This window comes from Triticum aestivum, chromosome 5D (assembly GCF_018294505.1).
Source record: "Triticum aestivum cultivar Chinese Spring chromosome 5D, IWGSC CS RefSeq v2.1, whole genome shotgun sequence".
NCBI classification, from domain to species: Eukaryota; Viridiplantae; Streptophyta; class Magnoliopsida; order Poales; family Poaceae; genus Triticum; species Triticum aestivum.
The window spans coordinates 421277769-421296761 of NC_057808.1; the positions used below are offsets into that span (position 1 = coordinate 421277769).

At 47.5% G+C, this 18993-nt stretch overlaps 2 protein-coding genes across 2 annotated transcripts; both read right to left on the reverse strand.

The window, feature by feature from the left end:
- Positions 1-3702: 3702 nt before the first annotated feature.
- LOC123125237 (NDR1/HIN1-like protein 12) lies at positions 3703-4507 on the reverse strand. Its single transcript, XM_044545761.1, has one exon. The coding sequence runs from the start codon at positions 4470-4472 to the stop codon at positions 3798-3800; it is 675 nt and encodes a 224-aa protein (XP_044401696.1). The 5' UTR covers positions 4473-4507; the 3' UTR covers positions 3703-3797.
- Positions 4508-8889: 4382 nt separating this feature from the next.
- LOC123122302 (two-component response regulator-like PRR95) lies at positions 8890-12859 on the reverse strand. The gene is made up of 7 exons (XM_044542483.1): positions 12489-12859; positions 11691-11852; positions 11467-11597; positions 11224-11376; positions 10616-11004; positions 9551-10241; positions 8890-9446 (listed from the first exon to the last, which is right to left on the reverse strand). The coding sequence occupies exons 1-7, from the start codon at positions 12679-12681 to the stop codon at positions 9354-9356; spliced, it is 1812 nt and encodes a 603-aa protein (XP_044398418.1). The 5' UTR covers positions 12682-12859; the 3' UTR covers positions 8890-9353.
- Positions 12860-18993: the final 6134 nt, after the last annotated feature.

Sequence of the window (18993 nt, forward strand, 5' to 3'; positions counted from 1 at the left end):
CGAAAGTTGTTCGGAGTCCCGGATGAGATCCCGGACGTCACGAGAGGTTCCGGAATGGTCCGGAGGTGAAGAATTATATATAGGAAGTCCAGTTTCGGCCACCGGGAAAGTTTCGGGGGTTACCGGTATTGTACCGGGACCACCGGAAGGGTCCCGGGGGTCCACCGGGTGGGGCCTGTTGGGAATCGTAGCATAATTTAAAATTTTCCTACGCTCACCAAGATGCATCTATGGAGTCTACTAGCAACGAGGGGAAAGGAGTGGATCTACATACCCTTGTAGATCGCGAGCGGAAGCGTTCCAATGAACGTGGATGACGGAGTCGTACTCGCCGTGATCCAAATCACCGATGACCGAGTGTCGAACGGACGGCACCTCCGCGTTCAACACACGTACGGTGCAGCGACGTCTCCTCCTTCTTGATCCAGCAAGGGGGAAGGAGAGGTTGATGGAGATCCAACAGCACGACGGCGTGGTGGTGGATGTAGCGGGTCTCCGGCAGGGCTTCGCCGAGCTTCTGCGAGAGAGAGAGAGGTGTTGCAGGGGAGGAGGGAGGCGCCCAAGGCTTAGATCTTGCTGCCCTCCCTTCCCCCCACTATATATAGGGCCAAGGGAGAGGGGGGGGCGCAGCCTTGCCCCTTCCTTCAAGGAAGGGTGCGGCCAGGGGGGAGTCCTTCCCCCCCAAGGCACCTCGGAGGTGCCTTCCCCCTTTAGGACTCTCCCTTCTTTCTTATCTCTTGCGCATGGGCCTCTTGGGGCTGGTGCCCTTGGCCCATATAGGCCAAGGCGCACCCCTTACAGCCCATGTGGCCCCCCGGGGCTGGTGGACCCTCGGACCCCTTTCGGCACTCCCGGTACAATACCGATAAAGCGCGAAACTTTTCCGGCGACCAAAATAAGACTTCCCATATATAAATCTTTACCTCCGGACCATTCCGGAACCTCTCGTGACGTCCGGGATCTCATCCGGGACTCCGAACAACTTTCGGGTTTCCGCATACATATATCTCTACAACCCTAGCGTCACCGGACCTTAAGTGTGTAGACCCTACGGGTTCGGGAGACATGCAGACATGACCGAGACGCCTCTCCGATCAATAACCAACAGCGGGATCTGGATACCCATGTTGGCTCCCACATGCTCCACGATGATCTCATCGGATGAACCACGGTGTCGAGGATTCAATCAATCCGTATGCAATTCCCTTTGTCAAACGGTATGTTACTTGCCCGAGATTCGATCGTCGGTATCCCAATACCTTGTTCAATCTCGTTACCGGCAAGTCTCTTTACTCGTACCGCAATGCATGATCCCGTGGCTAACGCCTTAGTCACATTGAGCTCATTATGATGATGCATTACCGAGTGGGCCCAAAGATACCTCTCCGTCACACGGAGTGACAAATCCCAGTCTCGATCCGTGCCAACCCAACAGACACTTTCGGAGATACCCGTAATGCACCTTTATAGTCACCCAGTTACGTTGTGACGTTTGGCACACCCAAAGCACTCCTACGGTATCCGGGAGTTGCACGATCTCATGGTCTAAGGAAAAGATACTTGACATTGGAAAAGCTCTAGCAAACGAAACTACACGATCTTTTATGCTATGCTTAGGATTGGGTCTTGTCCATCACATCATTCTCCTAATGATGTGATCCCGTTATCAATGACATCCAATGTCCATAGTCAGGAAACCATGACTATCTGTTGATCAACGAGCTAGTCAACTAGAGGCTTACTAGGGACATATTGTGGTCTATGTATTCACACATGTATTACGGTTTCCGGACAATACAATTATAGCATGAACAATAGACTATTATCATGAACAAAGAAATATAATAATAACCATTTATTATTGCCTCTAGGGCATATTTCCAACAGCTAGAGTCACAGACGATGGTCTCATTTTTATTTGCTGTCGTGGATGTACTGGGGCAACACCATGTAGGTGCCTCATGTGCCACGTAGGTTAAGACCATCGTACAAAATTTTCCTGTCCAACGCAGGCATAGCTTGATCGGACCACACATGTGTCATACCTCCCTTGCTTTCTCCTCTACACATGCACTATATCTCCTGCTACCGGTTCATCTCTGTTGCTTTCCTTCACTTTTTGGACGAAGCAGCACGCATGGCAACTCCTAGTGTAGCAAGCTAATTCGGCCTGTTGCAATATGGCAAATTCTTGGAGCATGTGTGCAAACTTTCTTTTTCTCAGCCTGAGAATTCTCTTGTTGTGTGTCTGGCAAATTTCTAACACTACTTTCTGTTACCATGTCAGAAAAATCAACATGGCAAATCTTTTTGTAATAGCATGACAATTTCCGAGTGTTTCTTGGGAGTCAGTCTGTTGAGGAAACACTCTTTGATGATGCCGTTCACTCAAACGAGCCTTTGAAGGGCTTCGGGTGGCCTTCCTCGCGTTATAAGGGTTCATGGTGACTAGATATGGTTGCTCTTGTAGATTTATAAAACATTTTGGAAGTTGCATTAACACTGGGGGTGTCTCAAGAACCCAAGGATGCAACCCCAGGGGTGTTTTAAAGTTTCCAGTGTCGTTTGTTTAATTACAAACTTGCAATTACTTTTTGAAAAAAGGTAGATCACTTGCCTTTTTCATCAATTAAAGAGTAAGAATTGCATAATTCATATAATTTTTTAGTAAGAATTGCATAATTAATTATGATAAACTGGGTTAAAATCGATGCAATCACACTCGTTAACTCATCATGGAATATGACAGTCTAGCAACTGGCCCACCTAACAAACAAAAGAACCACTCCTAGAAGAGAAGTACCGTCATGATAGCACCCAAGCATCATCGTTATAACCACAGACCAACGCACTCAGCGCAATAGTCGCGTGAAGCCACACCAAGAACAACCAAACAACCAGCCACACACATGAACGATGATGCTGAGGGTGAGCTTCGAAGGAGAAATATACAAGGCTGGCGCCGCGAAGAATACCTGAATCGGACCACCTATCACCCACCGCTCTGATCCCGCTACCATAGATCTGACTCCAGAGCAACAAACACCGCACATACACGCCGTAGAGACGACTACCACAGCCTTACCGCATGCCCGACCATGCTCATCCCCATCATCTTATCACGCAAGCCGCCGATGGTAGTGCCCTAGCCGCTAATCCATTCGACCTGAGGCAACACCAAACATTGAAGCGATGCCATCACCCGATTCTTGTGAATCAAGGGTTTTTCCGGAGTTGCGCCGGACATCTGAGAGGAGAGCCACTCCACTGACGCCTTCAAGAAGGTAACAAAACGCCCACAAGGGCTGCCATCAGAGACTGCGGCCCTCTAGCGGAGACGAAGGACTTCGCCCCGGTTCACCCAGACAAGTTTACACTTTGATGTCAATGTGAAACCATGCGCATTTTCCAGGACAACTCCTAACATTGAAGCGATGCCATATGTCTTATCCCTGCGATTGAAGGGTTTTCTCGGAGCTGCCCCGGACGTAGGAGGAACCACTCCACGACGCCTTCAAGAAGGTAGCGACACCGTTGCCATCGGAGACTCCGGCCATCTAAGAATAGAGGAAGGCCTTCGCCTGCATTGGCTCGCCCACGGTCAGCCCAAGCACGGCCGGTTCACCCACAATTTCACACTTTGATGTCAATGTGAAAGCATGCGCATTTTGCATGGCAAAGTTAGAAATGACAGGCGTGAAATTAGCTGGCCCCCAAAAGAAATATTATGCTTTGTTCCTCAGCTCATTATTCTGTTATTGCCCACTCAAACTCGCCAGATCTGGCGCGAAACAAACTCAGGCGTCCACGGCGCACTTTGGGTACTCGAGCAGCGGCACGTCCCCGGCGCCGCCGCCTCCGGCAGCTGCCTGCACGGTCAGGCCGAGGATGGCGTCGCACCGCACGTACAGGTCGCGCCACGCGCTCTTGAACGGCCCGGACCTGTACCTGACCCGCCCCATGACGACGAGCCGGAGCTGCACGCGCCCCGCCACGCAGTCCGCGTGCAGCGCGTCCACCGCGTCCGCCGACACCGGCACGGGGGCGCCCCCGTCGCCTCCCAGCAGCGGCGACACCGCCACGTCGGCGCCGGGGTCCTGGAGCACCAGCGGGAGCTGCGCCGGCGGGGCCACCATCTCGCCGCGGTACGTCACGTAGGCGAGGAGCCGGTCGTAGACCACCGCGGTGCGGTCGCTGGGGTTGTGCAGCAGCAGCGTGAACTGCACGGTGGCGGACAGCGCGTAGGGCGTCGCCGCCGAGTTGTTGGTGCCGTTGGTGGTGGCGCTCACGAGGTGGTACACGCCGGCGCGCGCCACGGTGGCCTGCGGCTTCATGGGGCGGTAGACGAGGAAGAGCGCGAGCGCGATGACGGCCGCGACGACCGCGGCGCCGAGGAGGGAGGCGGCGAGGACGCGCCTGCGGCGTCCGTCGCTGCGGTGGATCTCGCAGAGGTTCTTCTTGGAGGACTCCATCGAACTGCCGTTCGTTGCGCCGGACTTTGGTGCCTTGCCCGGAGCTTTATGGTGGCCGTTTTGGCGCGACGCCGCCGGCCCCTGGCTTTCTGCTTTGGCGTTCCGTGCACAGCACCGCATCCGCGTGCCGCCGTCCGATCGCGCGAGAGACGCATGCGTAGCTGCAATGCTGCGTGGTGCGCGCGCGTTGGGCGCTGCCGGCTCATACGCTCCATCGGAGGCCAATAGCGAAGCAGCTTGCTGTGTGCTCGGCAGTGGCGATGGACTGGGCTGTGCAGTTTAATTCTGTGACGTTGGTAGGTAGGAATGGGAACAGGCTGGCCCGCTCAAGCCCGGACCTGGTCCCTATTGGCCCATGGAGCCGATCCAAAGGGTTACCCTTTGCAAAGATCACGCTTCATCTTTTCTGATGTTGACAAGTGGGGCCTGTCACAACTTAGAAATTCCTTTTTTTCTAACTCTATTTTCTAAAACAACTTATCCCGAAAACCATGCATCCAAATCATGAACCGTTTTCACGTTGGATTTCTCGCGTCGACATGTTCAAAACTAGACCTCATGTTAATAGATTTTTGACAAAAAGAATTCAAAAAAAAAATATGAAACCAAAAAAAGTCCGGAAACAAGAAAAAAAGGAAACAAAAGAAAACAGAACTGGGAAGCACAGTCTGTGCTTCTCTCTTTTCGGGAACGATAGGTTGTGCTTCTCCTTTTTTGGGGAATGACAACTGTGCTTTTTCCTTTTTAAAACGCACAGTTGTGCCTCTCGCAGAAGCACAAGTTGTGTCTTTTCTCCTAGTAGTAGCACAAATTGCGCTTTTCCTTTTTTCAGAGAAGCACAGATGGTGCCTTTTATTTTTCGGTAAACACAAATGTACTTCTTGCAGAAGCACACATTATGATTCTCACGGAAAAGTAGGGCTTCCTAAAGAAGAACTTTTTTTGTTAAAATCTAGGGAAAATCAACAAAAAACAGAAAAAAATAAAAAAGCGTGCAAAAACCATAATCTTGAGGGTGTGCACAGCGCGCGACACGTGACGGCTTCTGGCCGCTCCAGCGCCCCCACGAGAGCCCGTTGGAAAGGCCCCCAAAGGGATAACCGCTAGTTAGTTCCTCCCCATTAGTGGTAAAGTTTCAAAGGGAGCTACTCTCGTTCGTCAAACTGATGGCATGTCGTAAACATTTTTGTCCAAATATGAACTCTTTAAAAAGATTTTCTTGAAATGTTTGAACAATTTCAGAATTCGGAATATTTTTAAAAATTCATACATTTTTAAAAACATAACAAAATTATAAATTTTGAACATTATTTTGGAAAATGTGAACAATTTATATAATTTTCAAACATTTTTTGGAATTATGAAGAATCTTTAAAAAGTGAACAATTTTAGAAATTTGAAACACAATGATTTTTTTTACCATTTTGGAATTTTCAAACATTTTTTTAATCCGAAAACAAAATGACATTAAAAGGAAAACAAATAAATTGAAAAATGTGAAAGGAAACAACAGGAAATGAAAAAAAATGAAAATACCAGGCTAGAACCTTGTAATAGGTTCCCCCAAACCGGATTTCATCAGACTAGACTGCACTAAGGGCTGGCCCATTTAGCTCGGTCGGTACTTGCGTTTTGCTGTCAGTTTGAAGCAGAGAGCGTCATATAAGATTTACCAAGTTGCAGTGCTGCTACTCCATCAGTTCATCGTGGTAATTCAAAGCATCACTGCGAATTATGTGAAGGCATGGCCGGAAGTAATCAAGTGGGTGAAACCTCCTATTAATCATTATAAGCTACTAGTAAGGTACACGTGCATTGCATACATGAGATTTGACAACCAAATTATAAATAAATACCACACTATAGCATGTAAGTTTTGAGTCATATGCATGATGTAGATGTTCGTTTAATTCTTATAGTTCATCTCATTCAAAATCAATTAGTTTTATAAAAAATTTAATCTATTTTAAGATTTATGGAATTGTGCATTGTAAAGCATAAAGTAAAAATAAATAATGGCAATTCATTTAGAAAAAAAAGTTGGGCAATTATGATACGGAAGATTTTAGAACAGAGGAGAAGTGCTTGTGTTTTAAGGTTTGTGCATTATGCTTAAGTTCATCCACAGAGTCTTCTAGATTGTATATGTGACAGAATCTGGTGAATGTAGATGATATCCAACGGCCAGTAGTGCTCGAATTTTCCATCTCTACACCATCGGATTGGCTTCATCCAACAATCATCTTTCAAAGTTATCCGCACACTATATAGGGGTATAGAAATATGGATGCTACGGTTTTTAGGATGACTCAGGAGCTACTCTGGCAATTATATGGTGTGCCTTTGACAAGTGCTTCCTCGAGGCTGGATCGCCTCCTAAATTTAGCAACAACATAGGCCATGACGATTCAAAAAAAAAATTGAAACTAGATGAGACCTGGGTTATAGAAATATTCTTGTGGAGTTTGACTAATTGAAGGTTATTGAAGCATGTAATAGTGTTGAAATATATTGCCCATTTTTCTTCATCAGTTAGGACTTTTGGAGCAACTGCCTGAAGTATGAATTCGATAGGCTATTATAGCCAAAAGGTCTCAAGTTCAAGACCCTACAAACTTAGTATTAAGAAAAGTTTTTACAGCCTACATCAATCTCACGTCTAAGGACTACATGAAGTAAATAGCATAAAACTACTAATTTACAGGCTAGGGTTCCAAAAAACTACCGAATTTTTTTCTCTAATAACTACCAAGTCAGAAGTCGGTTGTTTCAAAAAACTCTAATCGTCGAGTGCTTTATTGTTGATCGTGATTATGACAGCTGGGGCCCGCATGTAAGAAAACTGATTGTCTGACCATTTGTTTGACTATTAACTGACATGTAGGGCCCACATGTCAGTGTCTCTTTGTCATAATTAAATAAAAAATTAATAAAGCAATCGGGTCCCTGTAAAATTTGAAAAAAGCAATCAGGTCCCTGCAGACTAAAAGAAAAAGCAATCAGGTCCCTCCCGTGCTCAAGCTCGAGAGGAGTTGCGCCTCCCTTGCTCAAGCTCGACTTGGACGGCACTGAGCGGGCGCATAGCTCCCTTCGGCCGCTGCCTCCTCCTGCCGGCAAGCTGCGCCTGGAGCCGTCGTGAAGTCCCAGCCGAGCGGCCTCTCTCTCTCCTCCCTGTTCCTGGGCGCGGCGGCCCGAGCCCGAGCCCTTGTCCATAGCGCTCAGCTCGCGGCAGCGCGTGCTCCTGGGCGCATCGGCCTGGCCATGGCGCGCGGCGGCCCTCTCCTTTGTCCTGGGCGCGGCTCCCGGCGCTCGCGGCTTGCGGCGGCCCTTTCTCGCCTTGCTCCTGGGCGCTTCTCACGGCGGCCCTTGCTCCTGGGCGCGGCGCGTGGTGGAGGTGGCCATCGGTGAGTGGTGGAGGTGCTGGAGCTTGGGCAAGGAGGATAGAAGAGAGAGAGGAGAAAAGAAAAGGTAGGAGGAAGAAGAAACATTTTGCATGTTGGTCCCACAATAAGTTAACGGTCAAACAAAACGGTCAACAAACAGATTGTTTAGGAGCGGGCCCGGCCTGTCATAAACCGGTTTAAAATGTTAGCAACGAGGAATTTGGGTTTTTTGAAATAGCCGACCCCTGAGTTGGTAGTTACCAGCGAAAAAAATATTCGGTATTTTTTGAATCCATAGCCTGTAAAGTATGTAGTAGTTTTATACCTCCTCCGTAAACTAATATAAGAGTGTTTAGATAACTACTTTAGTGATCTAAACGCTCTATATTAATTTACAGAGGGAGTATTATTTACTCGACTACGTGAGGAAGATGGTTGAAATATATGCCCGCCTCTCTCCATCAGCTCAGACTTTGGAGAGAGATGGGCAATATATTTCAACAAATGGTACAGTGGAAATCTGGAATCCATACACAGCTATTCTACTCGCTCCATTCCCAAATATAAGTCTTTATAGAGATTTCACCATGAACTACATACGGATGTATATAGACATGGTTTAAAGTGTAGATTTATTCATTTTACTCCGTATGTAGTTTTTTATTGGAATTTTTAAAAAGACTTATATTTTGGAATGGAGGGAGTAGCTATCTTTAAGAAAGCTTATAACACTGGTTCGTTACTTATCATTGTTTGAGGGAAGCTAATCTAGTGGCACACAAATTAGCTTGCTTTTGTTATGATTCAAACTCAAATTTGTATTGAAACGTTGATCGCTCTGGCATTATTCAATCGGATTTAATAAAGTTTGCCGAATGGCTTTCCTTCAATAATACTCCCTCTGTCCTATAATATAAGAACATTTTTCAAGCAAGTTTGAAAAGCGTTCTTATATTATGAGACAAAGGGAGTAAGAGAAGTTCGCCGTCCCAACTGACAAGCGATCATCGGGACAGACCGTATCTGAACAGTGCTTCAAACTTCAAGCGGCCGGTAATTTATTACACAGAAAAAATCACGCAAGAACTCGCCCAGCCATCGTCCATACATGGCCAGAAGTTCAGCCAAAATGTACGAAAAATTACAAAATGCCTTTGAATATAAATCCATCTAGTACGGAAAGACGACAGCATTTTGCTGAGGCAGTGAACTAAACTGCAGCAACGATGCTCAGTTCAAGAAAGCACACAAAAGAGTGTCTTAGGACATCCTTGACTGACACCTTTGCAACCACACAGAGTGCAACAACGTATACGGCAAACATGTACCAAGTCAGGCAGTGTGTTCTCTAGCCGCCTACTGACAAATTCTACTATGTACGAGCTAATCTACGACAAGTCAGCGTATACATAGGATACAAGAAAGAAAGAAAGGTTGATAGTTGATCTCCACTCAGTAGGCGCAGCACGGCAAACGGTTGTCACCTGTGGTGATATACCTAGCTTGCTTGGATGTTCTGCTCTTGCCGAACAAACTGACCCTTCACCCGGGGACGCTGCTCTGCAAGTAGTTTCCTGCTCTGGTACCGCACCTGCGCAATAATGGAAGAATGTAAACCCCAGCTCCTCCTAGTAGGTGAGATGCCACAAAAAAATTGGATCGAAATGGAAAGGTAAGATTAGTTCTTGTGCCCACCTTCTTCTCGAAGCACCTTTCTTTCCTCTTGAGCCGAAACTTGTTCAGTGCAATCTCTCGTTGGCTCAGCTGATGCGAGCCCTCCATGCTTGGATTTTCAGTAGCACCGTCAGATGCGTTACACTGTTCGGTAGGGGTGGCGATCCGGTTGGAAGAGCTTCCACAGGCACTTCCACTGAGAGCATTGCCAGAGTTGTTCAACACAGTACTACTTCCGGTTCCGCTTTCGCTGGCCATGGGTGAAACCTGCTGAGGGTTGCTGTCTGAGGGGATTTCAACGTGCAGATGCTTTTCATTTGCAGTCGGTGAAGGTAGCACTTCTTGTCGCTGTGTGCTTTCAGTCTGCTGACAGTCCATCTCTGTGGGATCACTCTGCTGCGATGAAGTTGCTTGCGTGTCCACCTCTTGCGACACTGGAGTTCTGCCGTTCCAAATAGGAGGACCTGACTGTGGATAGAGAAGGGGTGCCACAGGTGCACCACTCCAGAATGGTTGCCCGTCAAACGTGAGGCCTCCAACAGGAACGGGAAGTGCTACAACTCTGATAGGATGGCAAATTGGGTCGGCCTTGTCTTGAAAGGGAGCTGCCGAATCTCCATTTTTGTTTTGCAGATCTGCGTGTGTTGCTGAGGTGCTGCATGGCTGAGCATCACCAGCGTTACCAAAAGAGGATATAGGCCTGCAGTTGTACCTGTGAATAAGAAATAATTTCAACCGTAAGATGTCTTTCTAGGTCAACAACAATAGGATCTCCTGTGTACTCTTGTGTAACTGTGAAACAGGTAAATGATGCATCAAGTTGCAGTAGTAAAGGCACTGCAAGAAGTTCCATGCCAAGGTTTGTGGCATGACCATATCCAAATTCTTCCCTATTATGCTTGCAATAACACATCCTGACTAACTGAATTAGACGGTCCCCTCACCATGCTCGTAAATAAATGATGAAAAATATACGTGGGAACAAAAACTTCAACCAGAGAGCACTAGACTTGAGCTAAGCTTATAGCTATGTATGGATGACAAAAGCACTGATACCAGAGCAGGTAAAACAAAAGGTACACTTACAATGAAAAGGCAGATGAAGTTGAGTGGTTCAGGGTTCTCGTATCATTTTTCTCTTGGTCCTCTGATCTGCCATAGTCAGATCTTCTGAGAGAAAGCTCCAACTGATGGGCTGGGATGGAGAACCACTTATCGCCGTTTCCTTGAGGGTTTGTTCTCACAATATCCACCTCCATCGGTGTGCTAGGCTTTGGTTCATCATCAATTATATGGACTACCTCGATATCTGTCGAGGCTTTCTTGCGCTTATTATCACTAGGGTTTTCAGGGTCTCTATTTTCCAGTGTGTTTTTGGGGTCAGTAGATGATTGCCTTTCAGTTATCTGCTTAAACTCCAAGAAACTGTTGGTGTGCTTGCTCTCAGCCTCTGGTTCTGATCTTGTACAAGAACTCTGCATGAGGAAATATCAATACTTAGTTTACGCAAAGCAGCCACAACATATCTGTGTTCAAAATAGAGGTAATCACTGATTGCCCAACGTTTCTACTATTAGCTACCAAGTACTTTAAGAATGATGGCTCATAGACAAGAGGAAATCACTGATTCCATGTTACATCAAACAACCAATACTTAAAAAATAATACAAAATCATGTTTTGTGCTAAACTTACTTGAGCATCACTTTCTTGTTCACTGCAATCTCTATTTCTACGGACGACATTTTGTATGGAATGTTCAGCTTTTGTCATTTCAGTCTTTTGTCCGTGCTGTTCTGCGACATTTTCTTCTTGTTGTATCTGCTGCACATCGATCTCACCATTTGCCTGTAAAATAGCGTCACAGAGGTTTTAGTGGTCAACTCTTGTGAAGGAAGCGGATCAAAGTTCCGTAAAGATGCAAGTATGTCGTCATACAAGTTGTTTTCTCCAAACGTGCTGCCACAAGTTCCGTAACTCATTCTTTCGTATCGGCTTGACAAGGAAATCGGCTGCGCCCTTCAGCATGCATTTGAAAACCATGCTAACTGCATCATTCGAAGACATCACTGCATAGGCAGAAAAAAATAATTAGCATTAGACTAAGCTGCAGGAGTAGAATCTGAAAACTGAAACGGGACTGACATAGTTTGGGCACATACTTATGACAGGGATATTCTTGCACGCGTCATGTTCCATGATCGTGGAGAGTAGGAGGAACCCAGACATCAAAGGAAGTTCAACTTCAGTGAGAACGAGATCTATTTTGAACGATTTTTCCTTTAGTAATTCCCAGGCCTTGACACCATCAGAAGCTGCAGAAACTGCAAGAACAATATGACACGTAAGTATGAGGAAATATGACAGCCTCTGCTAAAATCGTGATGAAAGATCTAGAAGAACAAACAAATTAAAAGGGCACAACATGTTGACAAATAAAATAAATAACAACTTTGCATCATTCTGAAGAAAACTGTACAATTTCAACATATGTCTGACTCTGCTAAAAATCATGCTACCACATAACTTGGGTATGGCGGTGTGAGTAATTATGTGCAGCTAATCTTAAGCACAATTTAACACCAGGGATTAAAGCGTTCAAACCGTGCTCGATGGCTGCAGAGCAATTTTCGGGTATTTGAAAGAAAGAAAAAACAGACTAAGGGATCTAATATCAACACCAGAGCTGTCATGTGTCATCTGTCGAACTTATCGTAGGGCTACTGGGAAGTGGATCACGAGCCATCAGACCAGAGCAAGCATCTCCTATTCCTACCTACCGCGCCACCATGCCGAAACACTCGTACGAAGCCGAACTCTGTAAAACCGGCAGCTGCCTCCCGATCTGCCCGCAGACCACCAAACCGGAACTCGATTCGAACTACCGACTCGACAAATCAACACAAGCTGCGGCGGCCGATGGATGGATGGATGGATGGGAGGGTAGTCGAGGTGCGCACCGTGGTAGCCGCACTTGCGGAGCAGCGCGGAGATGACGTGGCGCGTGGAGTCGTCGCCCTCGGCGAGCAGCACCCTGACGGGCATCATCGGCAGCGCCCGGCGCACCTCCTCCTCCCTCCCGTCCTGGTCCACCACGTTCACCACCTCTCTCTCCCCCAACCCTCCTTCTTGTCCTTGACCGCCGCGCACCATCCCGGGCGGCTCTGTCTGGTTATCTCCACTCGCCGGAGCCCGGCCGCCTCAGCTCGCAGATAAAGTAGCCTTCACCACCACCACAGCTTCTTCTTCTCGCGCTGGATCGCTGGAAGCTTCGAAATCGGGATCGAAATGCCAGTGGAGTTGCGGACTCGCGATGGAGACGATTAAAACTAAGCGGCCGCGGAGGAGCGGCGCTATATAGCCCCGACGCCACACGATGCCGACAGGTGGGCCGGGGGCCGCCGGGGCCCGCCGCGCCAGTGGGTGGGGGCGAGGCACGTGAAGGGGCGCGCGCCTCGGGGGCCGAGAAAATATCTGCGCGCGCTCACCCGGCGGGCGGGGCCGCCACGTCACCCGGCGCGCCCGCCCGCGCGGGATCGCGGCCGCGGTGACGTGGCGCCGGCTGGGCCAGTGGTTCGTCCAGCGGGCGGTCCGCCCATGCCGCGCGCGCCGCATGGGTTCGGCGAAGAGGGGGGAGGGGCGGATCAGGCGATATTTTGCCGGGCCCGCGGGGGCACGTGGTAGGGCGAAGGGGAGAGGAGCCCCGATCCGCGGCTGGCGCGGGGGACACGTGTTGGGTCGGGAGGCGCGCGCGCCGCGGATGGGTGGCTTTCGATCCGGTTTTAAAATCGTGCGGCTGGGGAGGGGGCGGGGGCCGCGGGGAGCGTGTGGTTCTGGGCTTCGTCGGGCTGTGGTGCGGCGGTGCGGGGGCTGGGTGGTTGGCGTTTCTGCCGGGTGGGGCCCCGATAATATCTTAGCGCACCGCAGTGGTACTACTACTTTTCTTTTTTACTCACCGCGGTAGCTGTACTTCCTGCTGGGGGTTTGGACTCCGTTTACCCGATCAAGAGAGAGAGTTTTTTTAGGTAAAAGAGAGAGAGTTAAGAGCATCTACAGCCGGAACGCAAATTCTGCCTGATTTACGTCCGCACGGACGCGTCCAGGCATGCGCGCGGACGCATCTGAATGGAACTTTAGACCAACTCTAAGGCCAACTCCCAAATGGACGTTCGTTTCGTCCGTTTTTCGTCCGTTCGGGATGGCAATGAGGCCGTATCCGTCCGGATTTCTGGATGCGGCGGCCGTGCACTCAACACGCGGCCGCATCTTTGTCCGTTCAACCAGCACACTAAAATGATGCATATTAAATGGTTCAATTCAAACATAGCAAATTGTTATGCGTCTGAAAGTAGTCTTACAACCCAATAAAAAAACAATATCAAATAGTCTTTATAACCCAATCAAAATTTGTTTGCATGAAAAGAAATTAAACTGATAGATCTATTGGTTGCCAATGTCCACATGTCCTCAACCAAGTCATCCTGAAGCTCATGAGTATGCCAATCACGCAATTCCCGATGAAACTCGACAAACTGTTCAAAGGTTGCAGGAGGTGCATGCTCAGACTCAACATTTTCACCCTGTAAATCAAACCCTTCGTAGTAGATGCTATCATCGCGGTCATCCTCCACGATCATGTTGTGCACAATCACACAAGCAGTCATCACCTCCCAAAGCTTCTTCGTGCTTCATGTCGATGCAGGGTTACGAACGATACCCCACCGAGACTGAAGCACACCAAAATCACGCTCCACATCCTTCCTAGCACTCTCCTGCATTTGGGCAAACCTACGTCTCTTCTCTCCTTGCGGATTGGGTATGGTCTTCACAAGAGTGGACCACTGAGGATAGATGCCGTTAGCTAGGTAATATCCTTATTGTAATGGTGGCCATTGACCTCAAAGTTGACTTCGGGGAGTGGCCTTCTGCAAACCTTGCAAACACCGGAGACCGCTGAAGAACACTAATATCATTCTGAGAACCAGCCATGCCGAAGAAAGTATGGCATATCCAGAGATCTTGTGAAGCCACAGCTTCAAGTAAAATAGTGGAACCTTTCACGTGGCCCTTGTACTGCCCCTGCCAAGCAAATGGACAGTTCTTTCACTTCCAGTGCATACAATCTATACTACCAAGCATGCCCGGAAAGCGCCTCTCAGCATTGATCGCCAACAACCTCTCTGTATCAGAGACAGTTAGCTCTCTGAGGTACTTAGGGCCGAACACTTCCACCACGGCCGTGCAAAAACTATACATTGAGTGAAGGAAATAGGCCCTAGAGGCAATAATAAAGTTGTTATTTATATTTCCTTATATCATGATAAATGTTTATTATTCATGCTAGAATTGTATTAACCGGAAACTTAGTACATGTGTGAATACATAGACAAACAGAGTGTCACTAGTATGCCTCTACTTGACTAGCTCGTTGAATCAAAAATGGTTATGTTTCCTAGCCATAGACATGAGTTGTCATTTTATTAACGAGATCACATCATTAGAGAATGATGTGCTTGACTTGACCCATTCCGTTAGCTTAGCACTTGATCGTTTAGTATATTGCTATTGCTTTCTTCATGACTTATACATGTTCCTATGACTATGAGATTATGCAACTCCCGAATACCGGAGGAACACTTTGTGTGCTACCAAACGTCACAACATAACTGGGTGATTATAAAGGTGCTCTACAGGTGTCTCCGATGGTACTTGTTGAGTTGGCATAGATCGGGATTAGGATTTGTCACTCCGATTGTTGGAGAGGTATCTCTGGGCCCTCTCGGTAATGCACATCACTATAAGCCTTGCAGGCAATGTAACTAATGAGTTAGTTGCGGGATGATGCATTACAGAACGAGTAAAGAGACTTGCCGGAAACGAGATTGAACTAGGTATTGAGATACCGACGATCGAATCTCGGGCAAGTAGCATACCGATGACAAAGGGAACAACGTATGTTGTTATGCGGTTTGAGCGATAAAGATCTTCGTAGAATATGTGGGAGCCAATATGAACATTCAGGTTCCGCTATTGGTTATTGACCGGAGACGTGTCTCGGTCATGTCTACATAGTTCTCGAACCCGTAGGATCCGCACGCTTAACGTTCGGTGACGATCGGTGTTATGAGTTTATGTGTTTTGATGTACCGAAGATAGTTCGAAGTCCCGGATGTGATCACGGACATGAAGAGGAGTCTCGAAATGGTCAAGACATAAAGATTGATATATTGGAAGACTATATTCGGACACCGGAAGTGTTCCGGGGGTCACCGGATAATTATCGGAGTGCCGGGGGTTATCGAAACCCCCGGGGGAACTAATGGGCCAACATGGGCCTTGTGATAGAGAGGAGGAGGGAGCCATGGGCTGGCCGCGCCCACCCTGGGAGTCCGAATTGGACAAGGAGTGGGGGAGGCGCCCCCTCTTTCCTCCCTCTCTCCCTCTCCTTCCTTCCCCCTTCCCCCTTCCTAGTTGGACTAGGAAAAAGGGAGTCCTACTCCTACTAGGAGGAGTAATCCCCCCTCTCCTTGACGCGCCCCAAGGGCCGGCCGGCCTCCCCCTTGCTCCTTTATATACGGGGGCAGGGGGCACCCTAGAACAGACAACAAACATTGTTCTTAGCCGTGTGCGGTGCCCCTTCCACCATAATCCACCTCGGTCATATCGTTGCAGTGCTTAGGCGAAGCCCTGCGACGGTTGCTTCATCATCACCGTCATCACGCCGTCGTGCTGACGAAGCTCTCCCTCGACACTCTGCTGGACCGTGAGTTCGTGGGACGTCACCGAGCCGAACGTGTGCAGATCGCGGAGGTGCCGTACTTTCGGTATACTAGGATCGGTCGATCATGAAGACGTACGACTACATCAACCGCGTTGTCATAACGCTTCCGCTTACGGTCTACGAGGGTACATAGACAACACTCTCCCCTCTCGTTGCTATGCATCACCATGATCTTGCATGTGCGTAGGATTTTTTTTTGAAATTACTACGTTCCCCAACAGTGGTATCTGAGCCAGGTTTATGCATAGATGTTATATGCACGAGTAGAACACAAGTGAGTTGTGGGCGATAATAGTCATACTACTTACCAGCATGTCATACTTTGATTCGGCGGTATTGTTGGATGAAGCGGCCCGGACAGACATTACGCGTACGCTTACGCGAGACTGGTTCTACCAACGTGCTTTCAACACAGGTGGCTGGCGGGTATCAGTTTCTCCAACTTTAGTTGAATCGAGTGTGGCTACGCCCGGTCATTGTTGAAGGTTAAAACAGCACATACTTGACGAAAAATCGTTGTGGTTTTGATGCGTAGGTAAGAACAGTTCTTGCTCAGCCCGTAGCAGCCACGTAAAACTTGCAACAACAAAGTAGAGGACGTCTAACTTGTTTTTGCAGGGCATGTTGTGATGTGATATGGTCAAGACATGATGCTAAATTTTATTGTATGAGATGATCATGTTTTGTAACAGAGTTATCGGCAACTGGCAGGAGCCATATGGTTGTCGCTTTATGGTATGAAATGCAATCGCCATGTAATTGCTTTACTTTATCACTAAGCGGTAGCGATAGTCATAGAAGCAATAGTTGGCGAGACGACAACGATGCTACGATGGAGATCAAGGTGCCGCGCCGGTGACAATGGTGATCATGACGGTGCTTTGGAGATGGAGATCAAAGGCACAAGATGATGATGGCCATATCATATCACTTATATTGATTGCATGTGATGTTTATCCTTTATGCATCTTATTTTGCTTAGTTCGACGGTAGCATTATAAGATGATCTCTCACTAAATTTCAAGGTACAAGTGTTCTCCATGAGTATGCACCGTTGTGAAAGTTCGTCGTGCCGAGACACCACGTGATGATCGGGTGTGATAAGCTCTACGTTCACATACAAGGGGTGCAAGCCTGTTTTCCACACGCAGAATACTCGGGTTAAACTTGATGAGCCTAGTATATGCAGATATGGCCTCGGAACACTGAGACCGAAAGGTCGAGCGTGAATCATATAGTAGATATGATCAACATAGTGATGTTCACCATTGAAAACTACTCCATCTCACGTGATGATCGGACATGGTTTAGTTGATATGGATCACGTGATCACCTAGATGATTAGAGGGATGTCTATCTAAGTGGGAGTTCTTTAGTAATATGATTAATTGAACTTTAATTTATCATGAACTTAGTGCATGATAGTATTTTGCATGTCTATGTTGTTGTAGATAGATTGCCCGTGCTGTTGTTCCGTTGAATTTTAATGCGTTCCTAGAGAAAGCTAAGTTGAAAGATGATGGTAGCAACTACACGGACTGGGTTCGTAACTTGAGGATTATCCTCATTGCTGCACAGAAGAATTACGTCCTGGAAGCACCGCTAGGTGCCAAACCCGCTGCAGGAGCAACGCCAGATGTTATGAACGTCTGGCAGAGCAAAGCTGATGACTACTCGATAGTTCAGTGTGCCATGATTTACGGCTTAGAACCGGGACTTCAACGACGTTTTGAACGTCATGGAGCATATGAGATGTTCCAGGAGTTGAAGTTAATATTTCAAGCAAATGCTCGGATTGAGAGATATGAAGTCTCCAATAAATTCTACAGCTGCAAGATGGAGGAGAATAGTTCTGTCAGTGAGCATATACTCAAAGTGTCTGGGTATAACAATCACTTGATTCAACTGGGAGTTAATCTTCCTGATGATAGTGTTATTGACAGAATTCTTCAATCACTTCCACCAAGCTACAAGAGCTTCGTGATGAACTATAATATGCAAGGGATGGATAAGACAATTCCCGAGCTCTTCGCAATGCTAAAGGCTGCGGAGGTAGAAATCAAGAAGGAGCATCAAGTGTTGATGGTCAACAATACCACCAGTTTCAAGAAAAATGGTAAAGAGAAGAAGGGGAACTTCAAGAAGAACGGCAAGCAAGTTGCTGCTCAAGTGAAGAAGCCCAAGTCTGGACCTAAGCCTGAGACTGAGTGCTTCTACTACAAAGGGACTGGTCACTAGAAGCGGAACTGCCCCAAGTATTTGGCGGATAAGAAGGATGGCAAGGTGAACAAAGGTATATGTGATATACATCTTATTGATGTGTACCTTACTAATGCTCGCAGTAGTGCCTGGGTATTTGATACTGGTTCTGTTGCTAATATTTGCAACTCAAAGCAGGGACTACGGATTAAGCGAAGATTGGCTAAGGACGAGGTGACGATGCGCGTGGGAAATGGTTCCAAAGTCGATGTGATCGCGGTCGGCACGCTACCTCTACATCTACCTTCGGGATTTGTTTTAGACCTGAATAATTGTTATTTGGTGCCAGCGTTGAGCATGAACATTATATCTGGATCTTGTTTGGTGCGAGACGGTTATTCATTTAAATCAGAGAATAATGGTTGTTCTATTTATATGAGTAATATCTTTTATGGTCATGCACCCTTGAAGGATGGTCTATTTAT